The sequence below is a fragment of the Acomys minous genome (genome assembly GCF_964271855.1).
Source record: "Acomys minous genome assembly, chromosome: 7".
NCBI lineage: Eukaryota > Metazoa > Chordata > Mammalia > Rodentia > Muridae > Acomys > Acomys minous.
The window spans coordinates 35659609-35682037 of NC_140488.1; the positions used below are offsets into that span (position 1 = coordinate 35659609).

Consider the following 22429-nt stretch of genomic DNA (forward strand, 5'->3'; position numbering starts at 1 on the left):
GTATTTTCAGGTGGCAGTTTGTATCTGTTTAAGTGCAGTTGCCTGGGGAGTCCAGAAGATTCTATTGAACCCCACCCCTGAAGTTGGCGTTTATGTCTGGCTGGTGTTCCTGAGCCATCAGACATGGGTTCTGGGAATTGTCTTCAAATTCTTTACAAGAGCTGCACACACTCTTTGTCTGATGAGCCATCTCTCTAGCCCCCTGATTGTTTTTGCCTCAACTTTATTGCTTATAAAGAATTTGTTCCCCAGAATATAATAATATAATAAATCTGGCCTTTTTTGTGAAAGTGTAAATACTTTATTGTATGTAACTGGATTTTGCCTGTTTTTTTCTCATCCACGAGTTCTGTCTACAGATATAGAGGGAAGAGTGGCTTCTTTGTTTATTGTTCTGAGATAGGAGAAATTTTATAACTCGGGTTAGCCTTGAGCTCACGCAGATAATCCTGACTCAGCCTCGACAAGTGAGGAGTGCTAGATCACAGAAGGACCACGATGTCCTGCTGAAGTATTTACTGAAACCCACATCAGTCTCCCCTTGAAAATTGATAAATCTGTGGGAAAATCAGCAAGGGACTCTATAATAGAATGCTTCTTTTGCCTGAAAAGAGGCGGGAGGCACACTCCCTTGGTTAAAGGAACTGCGGATCATGATGAATAAGGAGGTTTTCTGAGCTGTTCCTCACGTTATCATTTAGACTCAGCCCATGTGAAATCCGGCCGGAGTCTTACCCTGATTGGATAATGGCATGAGCAAAACCTAAACGGGCTGCTTTGAGCCAATCATTTAGATAGATAAGAACGCTCTGCGTCAGCAGGGGTGGAGCCAGTGGCTCCTGTAAAAACCCGTAGACCGCTCTATTAGTTTCAGTAGCAACAAGAGCGTGAGCCTGCATCCTTGCTGTGGACATCAGCTCCTTCCAAGATGGATGGAGACAGTCTTCATGCAGACAGTAGCTACTGGAACTGGAGGCGGTACTTCTGTCAGGTATCAACATCATTGGTTCTTTTGCTAGGAATACTTGTGACTTTTGGGCACTGTATGGTAACTGCACCTGGCTGAGGAAAGCTAAAGTACGACGGAGGGTCGTGTGTATGTGTGTGTGTGTGAGGGTGCTGTAAGATAGTTATGGAGCACACTGGAAATACTTCTTGTGGATTCCAAGATCTGGAAAATGAAGGGTATTGAAGTTTTTCACCATAGGCTGAGGCTTTGTGGCTGTTGTAAAAAGCATTATCACTTGGCTAGAGTGTCTTGGGGAATGCAAGGCTCAGGAATCATGGCGGTGATGATGAAGATGTAGGAAGGGCTGTGGCTTTCCAAATAGATTGCCTTGCAAATGACCATGTATGCTATGCTAATGCTTTCTGTTCTCTAGCTCCCAGGCTCCAAATGAAGCTGGTAAGAGCAGTAGAAATATTATGATATAAGAACTTCAAATGTTATTTGACACTCAGTAACACTTTTCATTGTGTTTACAATGTATAATCACGAGGTCCAGGAAGCTGACGTTTAGCAGAAATTACGATATACTTTTAAGAAACTGTATCAGGACCTGGATAGTCTTATAGGAATGCTGAATTATGTGTCCACCTACTTTGGTAGTTACCATCAGGAGCAGATGACCCCACCACGTAAGAGTTTGTCTCAGGGTTGGAGATCTGCCTCAAGGTTCAATTCCCAACATGGCAAAAAAAAAAAAATGTCTCTGACATGGACTCTGTTTCCTTTGTCTACTTTTTGATCACTGCCCCCTGATGGGGCTTCCTTCCCAGGTCACAAGGGAAGAACACGTGCTCAGTTTTGATTTCACTTGATGTGTTGGGGGTGTCTGGGTGGGGCTCCTTTTTTCTGAGCAGTACGGGAAGGGGGAGGGAAGGAGGTGGGGCCCAGAAAAGAGGAGGGAGGAGGAGGGCAAAGAGGGAAGGAGGGTGAGACCAAAAGAAGAGGGGGCAACGATAGGGATGTAAAATGAATAAATAAATAAATAAATAAATAAATAAATAAATAAATAAATAAATTTATTTTTGTTTTTTTCGGGACAGAGTTTCTCTATGTAGCCTTGGCTGTCCTGGACTTGCTTTGTAGACCATGATGGCCTTGAACTCACAGAGATCAGTCTGCCTCCGCCTCCTGAGTGCTGGCATTAAAGGTGTGCACCACCACGCCTGGGAAATAAATTAATTTTAAAAAGGGTCTGTTTGGTACTCAATGTTAATGCAAATTTAATCACTTTTCTGCAGTTGGGACTCCTGTAAGGTACAATAGAAAAATAACTTTGCTACTGACAGAACTCTGTAACATTAAAAAAAAGTGTGTGTGTGTGTGTGTGTAGGGTAGGGTAGAGTAGACAGTAGAAACATTCTGTGATTGCACGGACACTAGAATTGAAGACCTTGAAGACCTGAAAGTGTGTGTGTACGTGTATGTGGGTGGGTGTGGTGGGGGAGGGGTGGGGCCTGACCCAGTGCCGTGGGGGGAGTGTAAAGCCCGAGAATAACTTGCGGAAGTCAGCTTTTTGCCACGAGGGTCCTGGGCATCAAACTTAGTTCACCAGGCTTGAACAACAAAACCTATTTACTGCTCAGTCATCTTGCAAGCCTCCAATGCGACTTTTGACTTGAGACTTAGTTTTCCTTCACCACCTTTCTTCTCTCCCACACAGTAACCTGCCTCCCCTCCCCCTGACACACACACACACACACACTCTCTTTTTTCTGACTTTGTTTCTATAAATTTTCTCAGTCTAGCTTAAGCTTCTTGGTACTCATATAACCTAAACTAGACTTGAACTCTCAATAGAAATCCTCAGCCTCAGTGCTGGGATTATAGGCATGAACCACCAGAGCTACCCTGCCGTATTTTTTCCAAAGTTATCCAGTGTCATTGATCTATAGGAGTCTAACAATGTATTCCTCTATGACAGGCCTATCTCATGTGCTCTAACTCTTTTGTTTAGTAGGTTTTCCATTATTTAGTCCACATTCTAACCTATCAGGGCATCCCTCAAATATAAACAAGTAAGTAACAAAAACTGTGCTCTTCAAAATTTCTCCCATAATTCCCTCATATATCCCAAATATCCATTGCATTTTAAAATGTCACTGCCTTTCTTGAGAATGCAATCCTTGGAGTACAGGGACTCTTTCTTCCTTTCCTTTCCTTTCCTTTCCTTTCCTTTCCTTTCCTTTCCTTTCCTTTCCTTTCCTTTCCATTCCTTTCCTTTCCATTCCTTTCCTTTCCTTTCCTTTCCTTCTTTCTTCCCTTCTTTCCTTCCTTCCGTCCTACCTTCTTTCCTTCCTTCCTTATTTTTTTCTTCCCTTTTATTGGAAATAGTCTTTTTCAACTGGGCGTGGTGGCATATACCTTTCATCCTAGCACTCAGAGGCAGAGGCTGTGAGTTTGAGGCCAACCTGGTTTACAAAGCATGTTCAGGACAGCCAAGGCTACAGAGAGAAACCCTGTCTTAACTCCACCCCCAAATACCTTTTTTCTTCCATAATGTATGCTGATTCTGATTGCTCCTCCTTCTGTTCTTCTCTGTTCCTCCCTACCACCCCCTCCAGTCCAGATTCCTCCACCTCTTCTGTCTCTCACAAGAAAATAAAAAGAATAATTATCTTATTATAGTTTAATAAGATAAAGCAAAAACTAATACAGGTGACTAGGACAAAACAAACAGAAGGAAAATAGTTCAAGAAGGGGCACAAAAAAAAGAGACATAGAGATCTACTCATTTGCACTCTCAGGAATCCCATAAAAACACTAAACTGGAAGCCGTTATATATACACAAAGAACCTATAGGACGAAAACCAAGAAAAATATGAATAATATAAAATAAAAAATTAAGGTAAAGTTAACAAATAGATGAAAAACAAGATTCTGGTATAGTATTATGAGACAAGGGACTTTCAAGGGTGCTGGGTTTGTACTCTATTGGCCATCTACTGATGTGCATTTGCCCTACCCTTAAGAATAGTTTGTTGCAGGGAGTGGTGGCGCACGCCTTTAATCCCAGCACTTAGGAGGCACAGGCAGGCGGATCGTTGTGAGTTTGAGGCCAGCCTAGATAGCCAAGGTTAACACAGAGAGACTTTGTCAGAAAGCCTCAACCCCAGCCAAAAAAAAAAAAAAAAAAGAAAGAAAGAAAGAAAGAAAGAAAAACCAGAGGGGGGAAAAATAGTTTTCCCAAGGGAGTCTCACTGGGGGAACAAACTATTTTTTTCTGGTTTTCCATTCTTCCTTTCCTTCCTCCCCCCTCCCATAGACAAGATTTCTCCTGTCCTGGAGTCATGTGTCCTGGGGCACATGCCAACTTATCTTTTCAGCTCTAGGGCCCCGTCTGATGTAGACCTGTGTGGGCCCTGTGCATGCTGCCTCACGTTCTGTGAGTTCATATCTGCTTAGATCTTGTTCATTTCGAGGGCCTTGTCTAGGGGAGGGATTTGATGGTGGCTTCTTGTTTATAGCTCAGTGTTCCAAGGTCTCTCACTCCCTGTGTAATGTCTGGCTGTGGGTCTCTGTATTTGTTCCCATTTCCTGCAGGAGGAAGACGACAATGGCAGAGCAAGGCATTGATCTGTAAATAGAGCAGCATGTCATTAGGAGTCATTCTATTCCTGTGCCCACTTAGTAGAACTGTACATATTTGGTTTACCATAGATCCTGGACTATCTAGTCTCAGGCACTTGGTCAGTCAAGCAGTGTCTAGTGTGGATTCCATCTTGTGGAGTGAGGCTTAAGACAAATCATATATTAGTTGGTTACTCCCACAAGCTTTGTGTCGCAGTTGCACTAGCACGTTGTGCAAACAGGACACAATTGTAGACCAAAGGTTGTATAGCTGGACTGGTATCTATATTTCTCCATTGGTAACAAGAAGAGTACCTTCCTCTACCAAAGACATTAGAGAGTAGGGTTGAAGGCTCCATGTGGGCAGCAGATCGACTTCTCCATGTTCAATGAGTTGTGTCTTCAGCAATACGGACTTACAATCAGTTTGTGAAGAGAAATCTATATTCTTAGTAACAGCCTGGCTTGCTTGGTGATTCCTTATGAAACACATTTGACCAACAATTCAATTAGATGTATAGTGGAAGCTTCATTTGATGACAAGAAATGCCCAGATAAAGCTCTGTATCTCCCATTATTTGAGGATTTCATTTAGATCACTTTCATATATTATATATTTTAGGAAGCATCTATTGTAAAAATAGGTTTCCACACTACCTTCCAAATAGCCTTTAATTTTGACTGTCTCTCTTGTTTTATTTTCCTCATCCCCCTCTTTCCTCTCTTTACCAACTTGATCCTTCCATTGTAGTCCTTTTCCTATCCATCCAGAACTATCTATTCTATTTCTCTTTTCCATGGAGATCTATATGTCCCACACCCACCTCCAGTTCCTTACTTTATATCTAACTCCTGCTTCTTTTGTTTATTTAGGTACTCTTGTGTTTAGTGCGTAGATGTTAAGAATTGAAAGGTTCTTTTGATGGATTTTTTTTCCTGTTATGAGTACGTAGTGTCCTTTTCTATCTCTTCTGATTATTTTCAGTTTAAAATCTTTTTTATTTTCAGAAATGAAAATGGCTATATTAGCCAGATATGGTGGCACATGCCTTTAATCCCAGCACTCAGGAGGCAGAGGCAGGCGGATCGCTGTGAGTTCGAGGCCAGCCTGGTCTACAAAGTGAGTCCAGGATAGCCAAGGCTACACAGAGAAACCCTGTTTTGAAAAAAAAAGAAAAGAAAAGAAAAGAAAATGGCTATATTAAACCAGGCAGTGGTGGCACATACCTTTAATGCCAGCACTTGGGAGGCAGAGGTAGGCAGATCGCTGTGAGTTCAAGGCTAGCCTGGTTTGCAAAGAGAGTCCAGAGAAACCCTGTCTTGAAAAAAACCAAAAACCAACCAACCAACCAAACAAACAAAAAACAAAAAGAAAGAAAGAAAAAAGAAAAAAAGAAATGAAAATGGCTATATTAGCTTGCTTCTTAGGTCCATTTTCTTGGAATATCTTTTTCCATCCTTTTACTCTAAGGATGTCTATCCTTGACATTGATGTTTTGTTTCTTATGTCAAAGCCATTTTTTTTCTGATCCAATCTATCTGGTATTCTGTATGTTTCTTATACACTGATATGCATCTCCTTCTTTTGGTTAGAGAAATATTCTATGGTTTTGTTGAAAATGTTTGCAGTATCATAGAGCTGGAATTCTTCCTCTATTCCTGCTATTCTTAGATTTGCAACTTTATATTGTGTTGTTCCTAGACTCTGACAAAATAACCCTCAACAAACAAAAACAGATTATGCGAATGAATCAGTTCACTCATAACCTACTTTTTAAAATTGCAGGCTGGAAAATGCATTAATATCTCCTTAAATTCCCAAGGCTACAGCATTAGATCTGTCTCACATTACCCCTTGCCTGAGTCTTTTGGCCACCCTGCTCATCCTGCTCCACCACTGGGTTGTTTGCCAGAGAACACAGGTGTGAGATGAATCTTACTAGTCTCTGCTTATTTTCACTGTCTTGTTTAAAAATCTTTAGTGTATCTGGATCTCCATTCGTGAGAACTAAATTTTCGTAACATGTGTCTAGAAATTCACTATTTGTCTATCTTAATCTTTCTCACACTTTTCACTCCAAATTTTGTAATGTGCCTTCATAGAGGAGTTGTCTGGGTTGTATTAGTCACTGACGCTTGGGGTTCATCACAAGCCAATTAAATATTGGATCTCTGAGTTGCCGCTGGGATCTGTAGTTGTAAAAGCTCCCCCAGGTGACTGGAATGTACAGCCAAGCATACTGAGAATTTCTCTGAACAAAACTGCACACTACCTTTGTTTTCTAAAGTGCATCTTCATTCTTTGCTCTTGCTTATGGTTTTGCCTTGACAGATGCTCTTTATTTGGCATATTATTTTGGGGGATAATTAACAAAGTGTATAATAAAGAAATATTAAGTGTTTAAAAATTGTGTGCATTCTTGTATCTGCCACTTCAAATAATCATATTCTTATCACTTAGAAACACACCTTTTCACAGTTTATTTAATTCCATTCTGGAAATCATTATGGACTCTTACAGTATATATTAGTTCTGCCTGGTAGTGGATATATAACATTATATGCAAAAGGTATGTATTGTTTTCTCTATTATTTTTCTTAATAAAACACCTATGAGTTTTATCTATGTAAAACTGTGTGCAGTAGTTGGTTCTTTTATTGCTAAGAAACACCCTGTTGTATCATATTATAATTTTTGTATCTGTGGTTATATATATATATAATGTATTTGTTTTGTGTATATATGTGCATATATATGTCACTGAACTTTCTTTACATGTATATATATATATACACATACTTACATATATACATGCATATTTACATCTATTTTCTACTTATGAGGCAGAAAATGTTTTAAAGGATTTTTACAATTATTTCATTTTGTGTATGTGCCTATGCCACAGTATGTGTATATGTGCATGTGTGAGTGTGTGTGTGTGTGTGTGTGTGTGTATGTGTGTGTGTGTGTAGACAATTCTCAGCTGTTGGTTCTCCGTCCACAATTATGGGTTTCTGGAACTAAACTCAGATCATCAAGCTTGTTGGCAAACATCTCATCTTTCTGAAACTTTATACCCTGTGCCTAATAGCTTTCCATTTCTGTTGTTCCTTTCCTTTCCTTTCATTTTTTAAAGAGGGGAAACTCATGCCAGGACACTTTAAATCCATGCAGTATTTTCTTGTGTACATGCAGCACATTTTTAAAAGTCTGTTCTGCTGAGTGTAGTGGTGCACACCTTTAATCCCAGCATTGGAGAGGCAGAGACAGGTGGGTCGTTGTTAAGTTCCAGGCCAGGTTGGTCTATAAAGTGAGTCCAGGACAGCCAAAGCTACACAGAGAAACCTTGTCTAGAAAAAAAATCTATTCATGTGATATTTGGTTGCTTGGTACAGTGACAATAGATAATGATAGTATCCTATATTTTTTAAAACCAAAAGAGCATATATAGGGTGCTATTTATCATAAAGAAATGATACATATGGGGCTGGAGAGATGGTTTAGCAGTTAAGAGCACTGTCTGCTCTTCCAGAGATCCTGAGTTTAATTACCAGCAACCACATTGTGGCTCACAACCATCTATAATGTGATCTGATGCCCTCTACTGGTATACATGAAGATAAAGTACTCGTATGTAAAATAAATAAACAAATATTTAAGAAAGATACATATACACAGATATTTTCCCTATTTTGAATATTACAGTGTATACCTGTATTGAGACATTTTATTGTACCCTACAAAAACCTACAATTTTAATGCATCATTAAAATATCAAATGATAAAGATATAATACTGTTATTGCAATGAACAGAACTGTTCCTATCATTTTATAATATTTCTTATATCTATTAATTTCTTTGTCACATTTATTTATTTATTTGTTTATGTGCATGCAATGTTTATATTTATGTTACATGACCTCTGTGTGGAGATCAGAGGCTAATTTGTGAAAGTTGGTACTCTCCTTCCACCATATGGAGTGTGGGGATAGAATTTAGGTCCTTAGGCATGACAGTAGGCACCTTCACCTGCTGAGTCATCTTACAGCCACTTCCTTTCACTTTCTGGGATGCAAATATTTGATGTTTGTTCTTGTCAACTACAGTATTTTTTTTTTTACGATGTATTTATTTACTATGATGTATACAGTGCTCTGCCTGCATATGCACCTGCAGGCCGGAAGAGGGCACCAAATCTCATTATAGATGGGTGTGAGCCACCATGTGGTTGCTAGGAATTTAACTCAGGGCCTCTGGAAGAGCAGTCAATGATGTTAACCTCTGAGCCATCTCTCCAGCCCAACTACAGCATTCTTGAGGTAGAGATATACAAACTGTGATAACTGATGAACTCCAAAGCCTTAAGAGGCTGATTCTGTGTGGAACACAGTACACATATTTGAATCTTCTAAAGAACAGAACCCAAGCCTCAGGTCTACCTAAGATACGGTATGGGAAGAAACGTCTGTCGGCCACAATTCCACCAAGAAATGAAATACTTACTTGCCTTGGATTTTGAGATAAAATTTACTGAAGGAAATATTTATACATGTATCGGCAAGGTTATAAGAACCCAGAAGTCTTGGTGAGATAAACAGGGACTAGGAACCACACAACACACTCACACTTAGGTGTGGGAACAGTGGTTCTCTGGAAGGCAATGGGAATTTGGGGGGAGGGTATTGTTACAGAGGAACATCCCCACTCCTGGTGCACTCTCATAGAGCAGAGAAGGGAGCCTAATGACTTTGTGAAAGAAATGTCAAAGGATAAACAATGCATTTGTGAATTAATTTTTGGAAAATGATGATTTTCTTTTCATATTCTAGGTAACCTCATGAAAGCAGGTATGTGTGAAGTAATCTTCCAGCCTAGTTTGTCAGCTTGGGAGTTCATAAACTCTATCTTTCCCTGGATGAAATGAAGTCTAGGGCATTTTGATGGTGAGAGTGGTAAAGATTATGTTTCCTAGGAAGGATGTTGACTGTTAATACTTGCCACTGAAAGCCCTATCCTGCAAATCATATGAAGCTGTTGTATTCTTCTATTGCAGTTGTTCTCAACCTTCCTAATGTTGCAACCCTTAGTACAATTCCTGGAATTATGACCCTTAACCATAAAATTATGTATTTACTTGCTACCTCATAACTGTAATTTTGCTACTGTTATGAATCATAATGTAAATATATGCATGCAAGATATCTGATATGTGACCCACAACCTGAGACCTACTGCTCTATTGAGATACTAAACAGCTGGATTTTTTTCCAAGACAGGACTTTGTCTAGTCCAGTCTGGTTTAGTGTAGTGAGAATTTTGGTTTCTTTAAAACTCCGTTATGGCTGGGCATAGTGGCACATGCCTTTAATCCCAGCACTCTGGAGGCAGAGGCAGGCGAACCACTGTGAGTTCGAGGCCAGCCTGGTCTACAATGTGAGTCCAGGACAGCCAAGAATACACAGAGAAACCCTGTCTCAAAAGTAAATAAATAAATAAATAAATAAATAAATAAATAAATAAATCCCAGTTATGGCTGGCTGTGGTGGCACATGCCTTTAATCCCAGCAGTTGGGAGGCAGAAGCAGGTGGATCACTGTGAGTTCGAGGCTAGCTTGGTCTACAGAGTGAGTTCCAGGACAGCCAAGGCTATTACCCAGAGAAACTCTGTCTCAAAAACCAAAACAAAACAAAACAAAATAACCCAATTATGTTATGTAATTTTTTTAAAATCGCAGGTGTAGGATTTGGGGGGCTGCTAATTATGATTTGCCTTGTGCACTATCAGGGGAGTGATTTTTGCCAGCTGCAGATAATTAAGTTGGTAATTCTGGGGTCTCTTGAGATGGTATAAATTCCAGAGACCAGAGACAGATGGGTTGCTCTGAAGAAAAAGAAAAAAGAAGAAGGAGAAGGAGAGGAGGAAGAGGATGATGGGGAGGAGGAGGGGGGGGAAGGGCGCAGAGGTGAAGGCTTCTCCCTGTTGCTCCTGCTTGCTCTTGTCATGGTTTGGAAGTTGGAGAGATCCTGACTATGACGATTGGACTTGCTCCAATGATCCCAATGACCCCAACCAGCAGGAAGTAATCTAAAGAGACCTATGCCCTTTCCTCCTCTAGTCTTCTGTCTCTCCTACCTGGTGTTATTGTGTTGGAAGAATTGGAATGGAGAAGGATGGTATTGTATAAGAGTCCAATAAAGTAGCCTCCCAAATATATCCCAATAGTTTAGCTTACAGCTAAGAAAATCCTGAGGTGGTAGAGCCGGGCGTGGTGGCACATGCCTTTAATCCTGAGGTACTGATCTTCCTGCGTCTACTTCCAAAGTTCTGGGAATGCAGGTCTGTGCCACAGGACCTGGCTTTTCTCCCCTGCAATGGAGCTGGACCTAGGATGTGACACAGGCAAAGTGAATATTGCTATTGAGTTATATTCCCAGCCCTCTCTAATAATAATAATGCTGCTGCTGCTGCTGCTGCTGCTGCTGCTGATAATGGTGATAATTAATGATCAAATCTTTTAGAAACCTATGTACACCTTCCCATACATGTTACGTTATCTCTAGATATAATTTTTTTCTTTTTCTTTTGGTTTTTTTTTCAAGACAGGGTTTCTCTGTGTAGCCTTGACTGTCCTAGACTCGCAGTCTACAACCAGGCTGACCTTGAACTCAACAGAGATCCACCTGTCTCTGCCTCCTGAGTCAAGGCATGTGCCAGCACCACCCAGCTGATATAAATGTTTTTTAGATGGTTGTTACACTCAATTGTTTGGGGAATATGGCAAAAAGTAAAGTCTACTCATTCTTTGTAGGATCTTTGACCCATAAATGTGATGCCTGGGCATATAGAGATCTCTACTCCAACACCAACAGCTCTTTAGAGATTTCCTACAACCCTAAACTTTTTTTTTTTATAGAAAAGATTTTTTTAAAAACACAAAACGCTGGGCGTGGTGGTGCATGCCTGTCATCCCTGTACTCAGGGGCAGAGACAGGTGGATCACTGTGAGTTTGAGGCCAGCCTGGTCTACAGTGTGAGTCCAGGACAGCCAAGGCTACACAGAAACCCTGTCTCAGAAAAAAAAAAAAGAAAGAAAGAAAAAAGAAAAAAGAAAAAAAAAGAAAGAAAGAAAGAAAAGAAAAACCAAAAAACACACAAAACTTCAAAGACAAAGCATTCATACCTTCTTTCCTTTTCCTAAATTGTTATTGTTCAAAATTTTGATGATTCAAATAATTATTAAATTATTGCCTCGCAACACTTTATTAATATCCTAATGCTAATACTATACTAAAAGACATTAACAAATGGCTAAGTCCATCTGCTTTTAAAATTAAGCAGTGTGTCAAGGTTTGTGCCTCTAATCTCAACATTGGGGAAACTGAGGCAGGAGGATTATTGTGAGGTTGAAGCCAGACTATGCTGCATAGTGAGATCCAGGACAGCCTGGATAGCAGAGTTGCTCTGCCTCTATAAGAAACAACAAAAGCGCACGCCTTTAATCACAGCCCTTGGGAGGCAGAGACAGGCAGATCTCTGTGAGTTCGAGGCCAGCCTGGTCTACAGAGTGAGTCCAGGACAGCCAAGGCTACAGAGGGAAACCCTGTCTTGAAAAACAAAAACAAACAAAAAGACAAAAACGAAAACAACAACAAAATAAATTGACCATTTGTTGCAAGGTATTAACCTGGATTGTTTGATAGGAATTTGAATGGCCTTATATTTGCCAACAAGCTTCATGAATTATTTCCTGAAAATATGTTGTGTATGAGCTTTTATAAAGTTAATGTTCTTTAGTGAGCTGGTTTTACACAATAATCTTTATTAAAATTATGTAAACTATGCACTTAGAAATGAGCACTCATTTTCAAATAGTTGAAGGGTCGTCACATAAAGTTTTATACAAGGTCTTGTAGCCCCAGAAGATAGAAGTAGAACCAGGCATACAGGCCACAGAAATAGGTACATTTGATTTTGCCCTACAGACTCACAATTGCTATGAGGCATATAGCATTTCTGGCCTAAGAGCCAGTAATTTTCAACCACTAGCTAGGGCACTATTTCCAAAGTGCTTTCTATTTATTTCATGTTATCACTCTCAGGTTAAAAGTTGTAGCCAGAGCATGTGACTCATTTACTTCCTAAGAGACAGCTACTCTGATCCTAATTAGTCACCTCTAACTGATGTGATTAAGTTTTGCATGCTTTGTATGATGAGTGGAAGAGTCACACAAAGAACATATTTGCATAGATCTTCTGGTGATAATGTAAAAGGAATGTCTCCTTAATGTCATATATTCTACCAAGCCAGCAGTTTTCAGGGTAGGAAGTGTATTTGTTTCCATGTACTAGAGAAATACTACCAAAGAAGAATAGATAGAGGAAAGAAACTGCTCAGATTCATATATATATATATATAAAACCAATGAGCAAGCTCAAGCTTATTAGGGAGCTTTCATGTCACTGAAACAGAAAACAACCAGGAAATCTGAGTTTCTGTGTCTCGTCAATTGATACTTAAGTAACAGTTTAGTTAAAATGACATGTCCCATCAGTGATGATTAGTGCTCTGCCAAACATATTCACACGAGATAATTATGCACATAAGAGTTTATGACGTCAAAATTCTGAAAGGAGATTACATATTCACTAATGAGTTTAGATTGTGACACAGCATTATGCAGAAGATTTCAGTCACTAAACTAGATAATGCAGACCCATGATTTATTGCCACAGTTTGATTTGCACATATAAAAATTTAAAACATTCAAAGAGACCTATAATGGAAAACCTTAACATATTAGCAAATAAGTTCTGAGGTTATATTAGAAAGGACAATATAGTATATTAAAAAGGATAAGATATACCATAAAAGGTTAGGAAAGGCTTATTTCAGAAATACAAGTGTAATTTAGCATTATTAAAACCAACAGATCTAAGTAATAGGATGAAGAACAAATTATTATCACTAGACACCTAAAACTAAGAAAATTTGATTTCCATTCAAATTTAAAAGATAAAAACATAGCTGGGCATGGTGGCACATGCCTTTAATCTCAGCACTCAGGAAGCAGAGGTAGGCGGATCACTTAGTTTGAGGCCAGCCTGGTCTACAAAGCTAGTCCAAAGCAGCCAAGGCTACACAGAGAAACCCTGTCTTGAAAAAACAAACAAACAAAAAAACCAAGATAAAACATTTCACAAACTAGGAAGTTATCACGGCAATGTGATTGTTTAATCAAAAAGAATACAAAAAAAAAACATGATTAAAGAACCTTTCCCCTCCATACAGCACAATGGAAAGTTCTTTAATCATGACACCAGAGGTCCCAAACAGTGCAAGAAAGCAGTAAAAGCATGCACACAGTTAGAAAGAGAGAAAGAAAACTGTCACTAGCAGATGAGATTGTATATGGAGAAATCTCTAACAGAATCAGCACGTTACTGAAATAAAGCAATGTATCTTTAAGGTTACATAAGATGAGACATATAACTTAATTTATATATGCCAGAAACAGTCATAGGAGCCTGTGAGTACACACCTTCTTTTTAGATTTATTTATTTTACATATAGGATGGTTTTGTTTTCATGTGTGTATGTGAATATGTGTGTGTGTCCAGTGCTTGTGGTATTCAGAGAGGGTGGTGGAGCCCTTGGAACCGGAATTATGAATGACTGGGACCTGGGTCCAATGTAAGAATAACAAGTGTTATTAACTGTTGAGCCTTTTCCCTAGCTTCATATACACTTTTAAGCCTGGGATGAAGGATGGAAAGGCAGGTAGAGCTATGTGAATTCAAGGCCAAGCTAGTCTATATAGAGAGCAATAGACTAGCCAGGCTTTCATAGTGAGACCCTTTCTCCAGCAACGTAACAGCAAGAACACCTGACATATATAATACCATAAAATAAAATATTTAGGGAAAATCAAATGAAATATGTAACATCAATATACATAATTATCTAAATAGCACTATGAGGAAGAACAGAGAATTCATAAGCAGGTGAGCACATCTAGATACTTGACTTAGGGGGGAAAAAGTGGTGTTTCGGTTCATGAGGGAAAAATGGGGTTTTCCTTTCTTTCTTTCTTTCTTTCTTTCTTTCTTTCTTTCTTTCTTTCTTTCCTTTTTAGACAGGGTTTGTCTGTGTAGCCCAGGCTGTCCTAGACTCACTCTGTAGATCAGGCTGGTCTCGAACTCACAGAGATCCACCTGCCTCTGCCTCCCGAGTCCTGGGATTAAAGGCATGCACCACCACTGCCTGGCTTGGAGTTATCAATAATTGTAAGACTTGTAACATATTTTTGGAAATGGGGTAAAAAGAAATCTTTCACAGGAACTCTGGTGCCCCATATTTGACCATGTCCCCTGAATGGGGGGGCCTGGTGGCACTCAGAGGAAGGATAGCAGGCTACCAAGAAGAGACTTGATACCCTATGAGCATATACAGGAGGAGGAGGTCCCCCTCAGTCACAGTCATAGGGGAGGGGAGTAAGGGGAAAATGGGAGGGAGGGAGGAATGGGAGGATACAAGGGATGGGATAACCATTGAGATGTAATATGAATAAATTAATAAATTATAAAAATACTATTAAAAAAAGAAATCTCACTTTAGACCATAATAAAGTTTAATTACAAATGGAGAAAAGATCTAAATGTGTAAGAGAAAAATAATAGAGTAGTGTGCTGGTTTTGGGCCAAAAGTTTTTTAGAAATAGAACACAAAATCATAATTTTAAATTATTTATTTATATTTTGCTATAGCACATATGTGGAGGTCAGAGGTCATCTTGAAAGAATTAGTTTTTGCCTTCTACCATGTGGATTCTGTGGATCCAAATCAGGTCATCAGGCTTAGAGGCATTTCACTAGCCAATAAAGTCATTATTAATAAAAAAATGATGATATAAAACTGAACATTAAGAATTCGTAAAAAAAAATTTTTTTTTAAGCTGGGCGTGTTGGTGTGGTGGTGCACACCTTTAATCCCAGCACTCAGGAGGCAGAGGCAGGCAGATCGCTGTGAGTTCGAGGCCAGCCTGGTCTACAAAGCGAGTCCAGGACAGCCAGGAGTACACAGAGAAACTCTGTCTCGAAAAGCCAAAAATTTTTTTTGTTGTTTGTTTTCATCAAAACATCATAGAAAGTAAAACAATAAGCTGCAGATGGAGAATTCTTACAAAAAGGTGTGGTCAAAAAGATGATGCAACTACAATATCTAAAGAACCATAAATCAACAAGGACAGACAAATATGATAGAGAAACGACTGAGCTACACTAGTCAGGTACTTTTTGAGACAAGCTCTTGTTATGTAGTCCACGATACTTTCAAACTCATGGCCATCCTCTTGTTTAAGACTCTTTAATTCTGGGGTTGCAGGTGTGCATCACCACAGCTAGCTTGATGAGATGCCCTCATACAAATATGAACATTTTCAGTATAATTGCACATTGATTTTAGTGGTGCTGAGGATGGGACCCATAGCCTTACACATGCAAATGCTCAAACGCTTTCAAGCACTGAGCTGAATCCAATCCTGATCAGATACTTTTAAGAGAGCAAATATTCAAATGAACAGTGAAATGCTTCTCAATACCACCAGTCAGCAGGGAATTGTAAATTAAAGCACCTGGAGAGACTGGTTAACAGCACTTGCTGCTCTTGGAGCAGACCTGAATTTGGCTCTCAGCACCCATGCCCATTGGCTTAGAACTGCCTGTATTTTGAGCTCGAGGGTATCTAATGCCCTCTTCTGGATTTTGTGGGCACCTGCATTCACAAACACATACTGACACAAACCTACACATAATTAAAGAAAATTATTCAGAAAGCTATTATGAAAGGCAGATAACAACTAGTATTTACGAGGAGGCAAAGCATCTGGCACTTGCAGGAACTGCTAGAGGCACAGGTATAGTATACACTTATACGATCATTTCAAGAAACTGCTGGACTGTATCTATACTTAGCCTAATGTAGCTTAGCTGCCCACTAATTCTGCTTTTAACTAGATGCAAGAAAAAAAATGAACATGAATGTACCAAACATACATAAAGGAATGCTCCTAACATTACTCCTAATAGCCAAGAATTAGAAGCAATCCAAATACTCATCAAGTTTCTAATGAATAAATAATTTGTGCATTAATACATTGAACCTCTAGGCAATCATTTGTGTAGAGAATGTCAATTCAGAACATGGCTGTTCCAGCAAGAGATCACATACAAAGGCCGTCTAGGTCTATGTGATCCAGTCGGCAAGAGATCACATCCAAAGATCTTCTAGGTGTGTCTGATCCCACTAGAATACAAACATGTCTTTAATGCAGGAGGCAGAGGCAAACAGATCTGAGTTCAAGGCCAGCCTGGTAGAGCAAATATCAGGTAAAGAAAAGCTTAGATCCAGGCATGGTGGTACATGCCTTTAATCCCAATCAAAGGTAAAGATAGTCTGTAGAAGAAATCACTCATGTTTGAAAGTGATGTCTAATTGAGTGGCAGAGATATGGCCAAATCTCAGGAAAAGAGAGAGGGAAGGAAAGTTACTTAAGAGGCAGTTTTACAGAGAGAACGAGGCAGTCTTACCAGGCCAGCAATAGAGAGATGGGTTGCAGAGAGAGAGAATTCAGGTGAAGACAGAGTGAGCCAGAAAATGAGAAGAAGCCAGATTAGAGCAGATTGCAGAATTAGATTGAGGCCAAGCAGAGCAATTCTGGGCTGAGAGAGAAGCCAGATTAAATCAGTCATCTGGGAGAGGAGTTTGAGGCAGAATAGCTGAGCTGAACCAGGCAGCTCAGAGCTCGGGAAGAACAAGAGTGAACTTATTAAGAAGTAAATCTCAGAGGCTGAAAACATTCTAGGCCTACGTTAGATTGTATGGAGTCTACAAGCTTCCAAGACTAGGCCTAGGTTAGCAGAAGGAGGCCGTAAACCTCCTAGACAATTGAGTCAGGAACAAAAGTTACTTTTACACACCTGGGTGATCTTAGAAATGTAATGAGACATAGAGGAGACTGGATAGAAAAACAAATGCATACTCTATAATTTCATTTACACAAAGTTGGAAATATAAGAGAGGCGGACAGTGAAAGAAGCCATGGTAGTTGTTTTGGTTTGTGGGCGGAGAGCTGGGGAGAGATGTACAAAGCACTAAGTATTTTATTTCACGATATTTTAGTTTTGGATCTCAGTGATAAACACACGGGGATACGTCTGCTTTGAGAAAAGTCAATGAGCTGTATATTTAATCTGTGTTTTCCCATAAATAGCCTGAATTTCAAAATTTATATATAACATAAACAAGACAACAATGGACACATACATATGTGTAGATATGAGAAGTGAGGTTGAAGCAAGGGTGTTTTATGTGGCTCTGCTTGGCCTGGAACTTAGGATGTAGTTTAGGCTGGCCTCAAACTCATGTCAATTGCTTTACCTTGGTCTGTTAAGTGCTGAATAGAGGCTAAGAGCCACCACTCCCAGCACAGAATTCTTTTGTATTGACCTTTAAGATTAAAAAAATTATTATATTTAATTTATTCTTTATTTCTCTTAGTCTTTCTGTCTCTCTGTCTCTCTGTCTCTGTCTCTCTGTCTCTCTGTCTCTCTGTCTCTCTGTCTCTCTCTCTCTTTCTCTCTCTCTCTCTCTCGTGTGTGTGTGTGTGTGTGTGTGTGTGTGTGTGTGTGTGTGTGTGTGTGTGTCACAGTATGAGTAGGTCAGACTACAGCTAACTTGTGGGAGTAGACTCATTTCTTCCATTGTGTGGGTGGCAGAGTTCAAATTCAGATCATCAGACTTGGCAGCAGACACTGCCTGATGGCCCCAGACAGATACTTTCTGTTTACTCAAAAAGGATGCCTACCCAGAAAACTCTTAAGTTGTTCATATGATGTATCATTATGCTTTGGTGGGTGAGACACTTGAAAATTTTTCTTATTTTTTGCCTTCACTTGTTGAGTGTGAGCGTAATGTGGAAAGAAATGCTTCAAAAGCATACACAAATAGTAGAGACTCCTGCAGTAAGCCTGGAACCTGGACTGGTTTAAACTAGGCCATCCAGATAGACTAACAGCGGAGAAACAGCTCAGTTCCTCCTTAGGTTGTAATTTTTTTATGGATGATGAAAAATTTCTGGGTGCTTTGGATCTGTCAAAGGTTCAGTATATGTTCTCTATTACTTCATTATACCAATACGGCAAAGAAACAAGAGGCTTAGGGAAGCTGAGTCAGGAACAGAACATCCTCCCATAATTCTCAAAAGTCCTGAAGTTTCTCAGATGCTGTGCCACTATACAAAAGAATGAAAAAGGGAGGGCAGAACAATATAGTGGATATTTATAGCAAGCCATGCCAGTGCCAAGCTTGTGTACATGAAAAACATGTTTCCCCCTCTTTTTTTTCCCCCCTCTTCAAATTGATAACTTCCCACTTAGTGGTTGAACCTGGGATAGTAATTACATTGTGATTTAAATGGTAAGGACTTTAGCTTCAACTCTGAAATTGAAATTTATTTGGATTTTTCTCAGTGGTCCCGAAAAGGTCAACATTTTGGCCTCATAATTAAATGTTTTGTCACAAGCCAATTCAACCACACATGAATCAAACAGGTCTAACATGATTTAGCTGGCTAAAGGCCAGCTAGACTCAGCTACACTGTCTTTTACCTCACACGATTTGAATAATCCTTGTAGTGGTTCCAGCGTGGCTGGGGCTTTCCACTTCCCGGTACACCGGCTCTTGTGAAGTTTTATGAAGCACTGATTCTCTAGACTGTATCGGTGACTTACGTTGCCCTCCTAACCTCAGCTGTTGGTGCATAAATTAAGAATTCAGGACATCATTTTTTTTCTGCTACAATCATAAAGGTTCAATTCCATTTGGAGAGGGAGTGATTTTTTGAAAGAAGATCTAGGAAAGCTTTTATTCCTATGACTTACCTCATAAAAATATACTTAGAAGCATGATTTTGCTTTTGTTTTCCTTTATTTTTGTATTTTTCACATCAAAAACGGCAAGGTGGGAAAAACAATGGAATGGATGTTTTCTTTGTTGTTGACGTGACTGGAGTTACCTGACTCGAACGGAACTTTATGAATAGTTTTATATGGAATTCTCACAACAACCTGGTAAAGGAAGTGGCATGAGCTTGTTCTCATTTTACGTATGAGAAAACTGAGAAGCAGATTGCTTAAGTAATTCGTCAACAGTAAGTGGGAGAGCTGAGATTCACAAGAAGATTCATACTATTACAGAAACTGAAGTCATTAGTATTTCAATATAGTTCAGATATATTTATTATCTAATAATGCAGACATAGTATGTATGTTACATGTACGTATGTTTTCTCGATATTAAGTTCTCTATATGGCCCAATCCTCCCTTCAGTTCCTGATCTTCCTGTGTCAGCCTCCTGAGTTTACAACTGTGTGTCACCACACAAGGACAAATTGAATTTGTTAGGAAAGACATCTCATAGCCATTTACAGAAGAAGAAATTGAGGCCTAGAATGTTTTGTTAACTCGAATATTCCTACAAAAAGGAATATGGGAAAAAGGAAACAGTAAATAATTTGTTTCTTGATACAGTATATGGAACTTCCAATTGGTCTACCTTGAAGAGCAGTCAGTCACATTAGTGAGCGCTAGAGACAAAAGAGCTCACTTTAGTTTTTAAGACAAACCCCTTGTATACTCTAACCACTTAACTGCTACTGTCATTTTTTTCTGCTTAAAAATTTTAATTTATTATAATTTATTCAGATTACATCCCAATTGTTATGACCCCACTCTTTTTAAAAATTTTTTTATTAATTTATTCTTGTTACATCTCAATGGTTATCCCATCCCTTGTATCCTCCCATTCTTCCCTCCCTCCCATTTTCCCCTTACTCCCCTCCCCTATGACTGTTCCTGAGGGGGATTACCTCCCCCTGTATATGATCATAGGCTATCAAGTCTCTTCTTGGTAACCTGCTGTCCTTCCTCTGAGTGCCACCAGGTCTCCCCCTCCAGGGGACATGTATGACCCCACTCTTATCTTTCTGTTCCCACCCTCCCTCCCTCTTCTGCCCTATTCCCCTCCTCTAGACCTCTGACAGGTGGAGTCCTCCTCCTGCACCATATGACCACAGCATATCAGGTCTCATCTGGATAGCCTGAATCCCCTTCCTCTGTGTGCCTGCAGGGCCTCCACACCACACAGAAGTGATCAAATGGGGGACACCAGAGTTCATTGTTTTTTTGGTTTTTGTTTGTTTGCTTGGTTGGTTTTTCAAGACAGGGTCTCTTTGTGTTAGCCTTAGCTGTCCTGGACTCACTTTGTAGACCAGGTTGGCCTCGAACTCACAGCAATCCATCTGCCTCTGGCTCCTGAGTGCAGGGACTAAAGGCGTATGTCACCACTCCTTTCTGGTTTTTGTTTTGTTTGTTTGTTTGAGACAGGGTCTCACTGTGTAGCTCTGGCTGTTCTGAAACTCACTATGCAGACTGGCCTGGCTTTGAACTCACATCTGCCTGCCCCTGCCTGCTGAGTGCAGGGATTAAAGGTATGCACCATTATGACAAGTCCTTTCTCTCTTCTTTACCTCTAACCTCAAACTTTAAGTGGAGACCAGAAACTCCTCCATTCTAATCTCTTAGCCTTTTTAGCTCAAGTCATGAATTTTCTTCTTTGTAGTCATTTTGGTCCTTATGCCCAACCTCAAGAAAATTTCACATGGATATCCAAGGCAACACCCCATCAGGAACATGTTGAAGACTCTTTACATAGACCATTAGTTCTCAATCACTGAGAGGATATTTTAAACTCCAGACATGTTTGCAAGCTTATGGGAAACTTCTCAATGGTCACAACTTGATGATGGAGTGTTACTGGTATCTACTGAGAAGGAGCCAAAATGTGGCTGAATATCCTGTGAACACATGCATATGAAAACCCTTTCCAATGCCAGGTGTAGTAGTGCACACCTTTAATCCCAGCACTTGGGAGGCAGAGACAGGCAGATCACTGTGAGTTCGAGGCCAGCCTGGTCTCCAAAGCAAGTCCAGGACAGCCAAGGCTACATAGAGAAACCTTGTCTCAAAAAACCAACCAACCAACCAAACCAAACCAAACAAAAAAACAAAAAACAAAACAAACCAACCCAAAACCTTCCATAGAATATCCAGGGATGGGGAAATGAGCAAATGGTACAAACTTTCAGTTATAACTGAAACCAGTCTGAGGGACTAATCTTCAGCTTCATTAATATAGTTATATATTGTATACTATAACTTTCTTAAAAGTGGATCTGAAGTATCCTCTCTCTCTACAAACACACACACACACACACACACACACACACACACACACACACACACGTGAGTGGGAGGGAGGAAGAAAAAAATCTATATGTCTTAGTTATTCTGTAATGTAATGAAATACTACAGTTGGAATAATTTTGCCTTCTTTTTATTATAGTTATTTGTATTAGGTATTTTATAATAAACAGAAATTTATGATTTGTTCACAGCTTTGGAGGTTGTAAAGTTCAAGATTAAGGGGAATCAAAATCTGGTGAGGATCTTACTGATGGGTCAGACATGGTGGAAGGAGGACACAGGGCCAAATTAATCTTCTGAAGCGTTCAGTCCCACAAGAATGCCATTAATTAATTTATAAAGGTGGAGACTTTATGACCCACCCTCTTCTTAAGGGTTTTACTTAATTGCATTGGAGATTATGTTTCCTACATATAAACCTTGGAAGCCATACCGAAACCATTGTACTCTGCCATCACACTCTACCTCTGGAGCTCTGTTACCTATAATTCATGACCAAAGGCTAATTCACAGGGGCAGAAATCCTAA

The 22429-nt window shown here is 39.7% G+C and overlaps 1 protein-coding gene across 1 annotated transcript in view; it reads left to right on the plus strand.

The window, feature by feature from the left end:
• The first annotated feature begins 877 nt into the window (after positions 1-877).
• Positions 878-22429, plus strand: part of SLC6A14 (solute carrier family 6 member 14) — a 68569-nt gene continuing 47017 nt past the window's right edge. The window contains exon 1 of the mRNA XM_084788414.1: positions 878-991. Coding sequence (XP_084644540.1) covers positions 929-991 — 63 coding nt within the window. The 5' untranslated portion in view covers positions 878-928. The remainder of the gene's footprint in view (positions 992-22429) is intronic.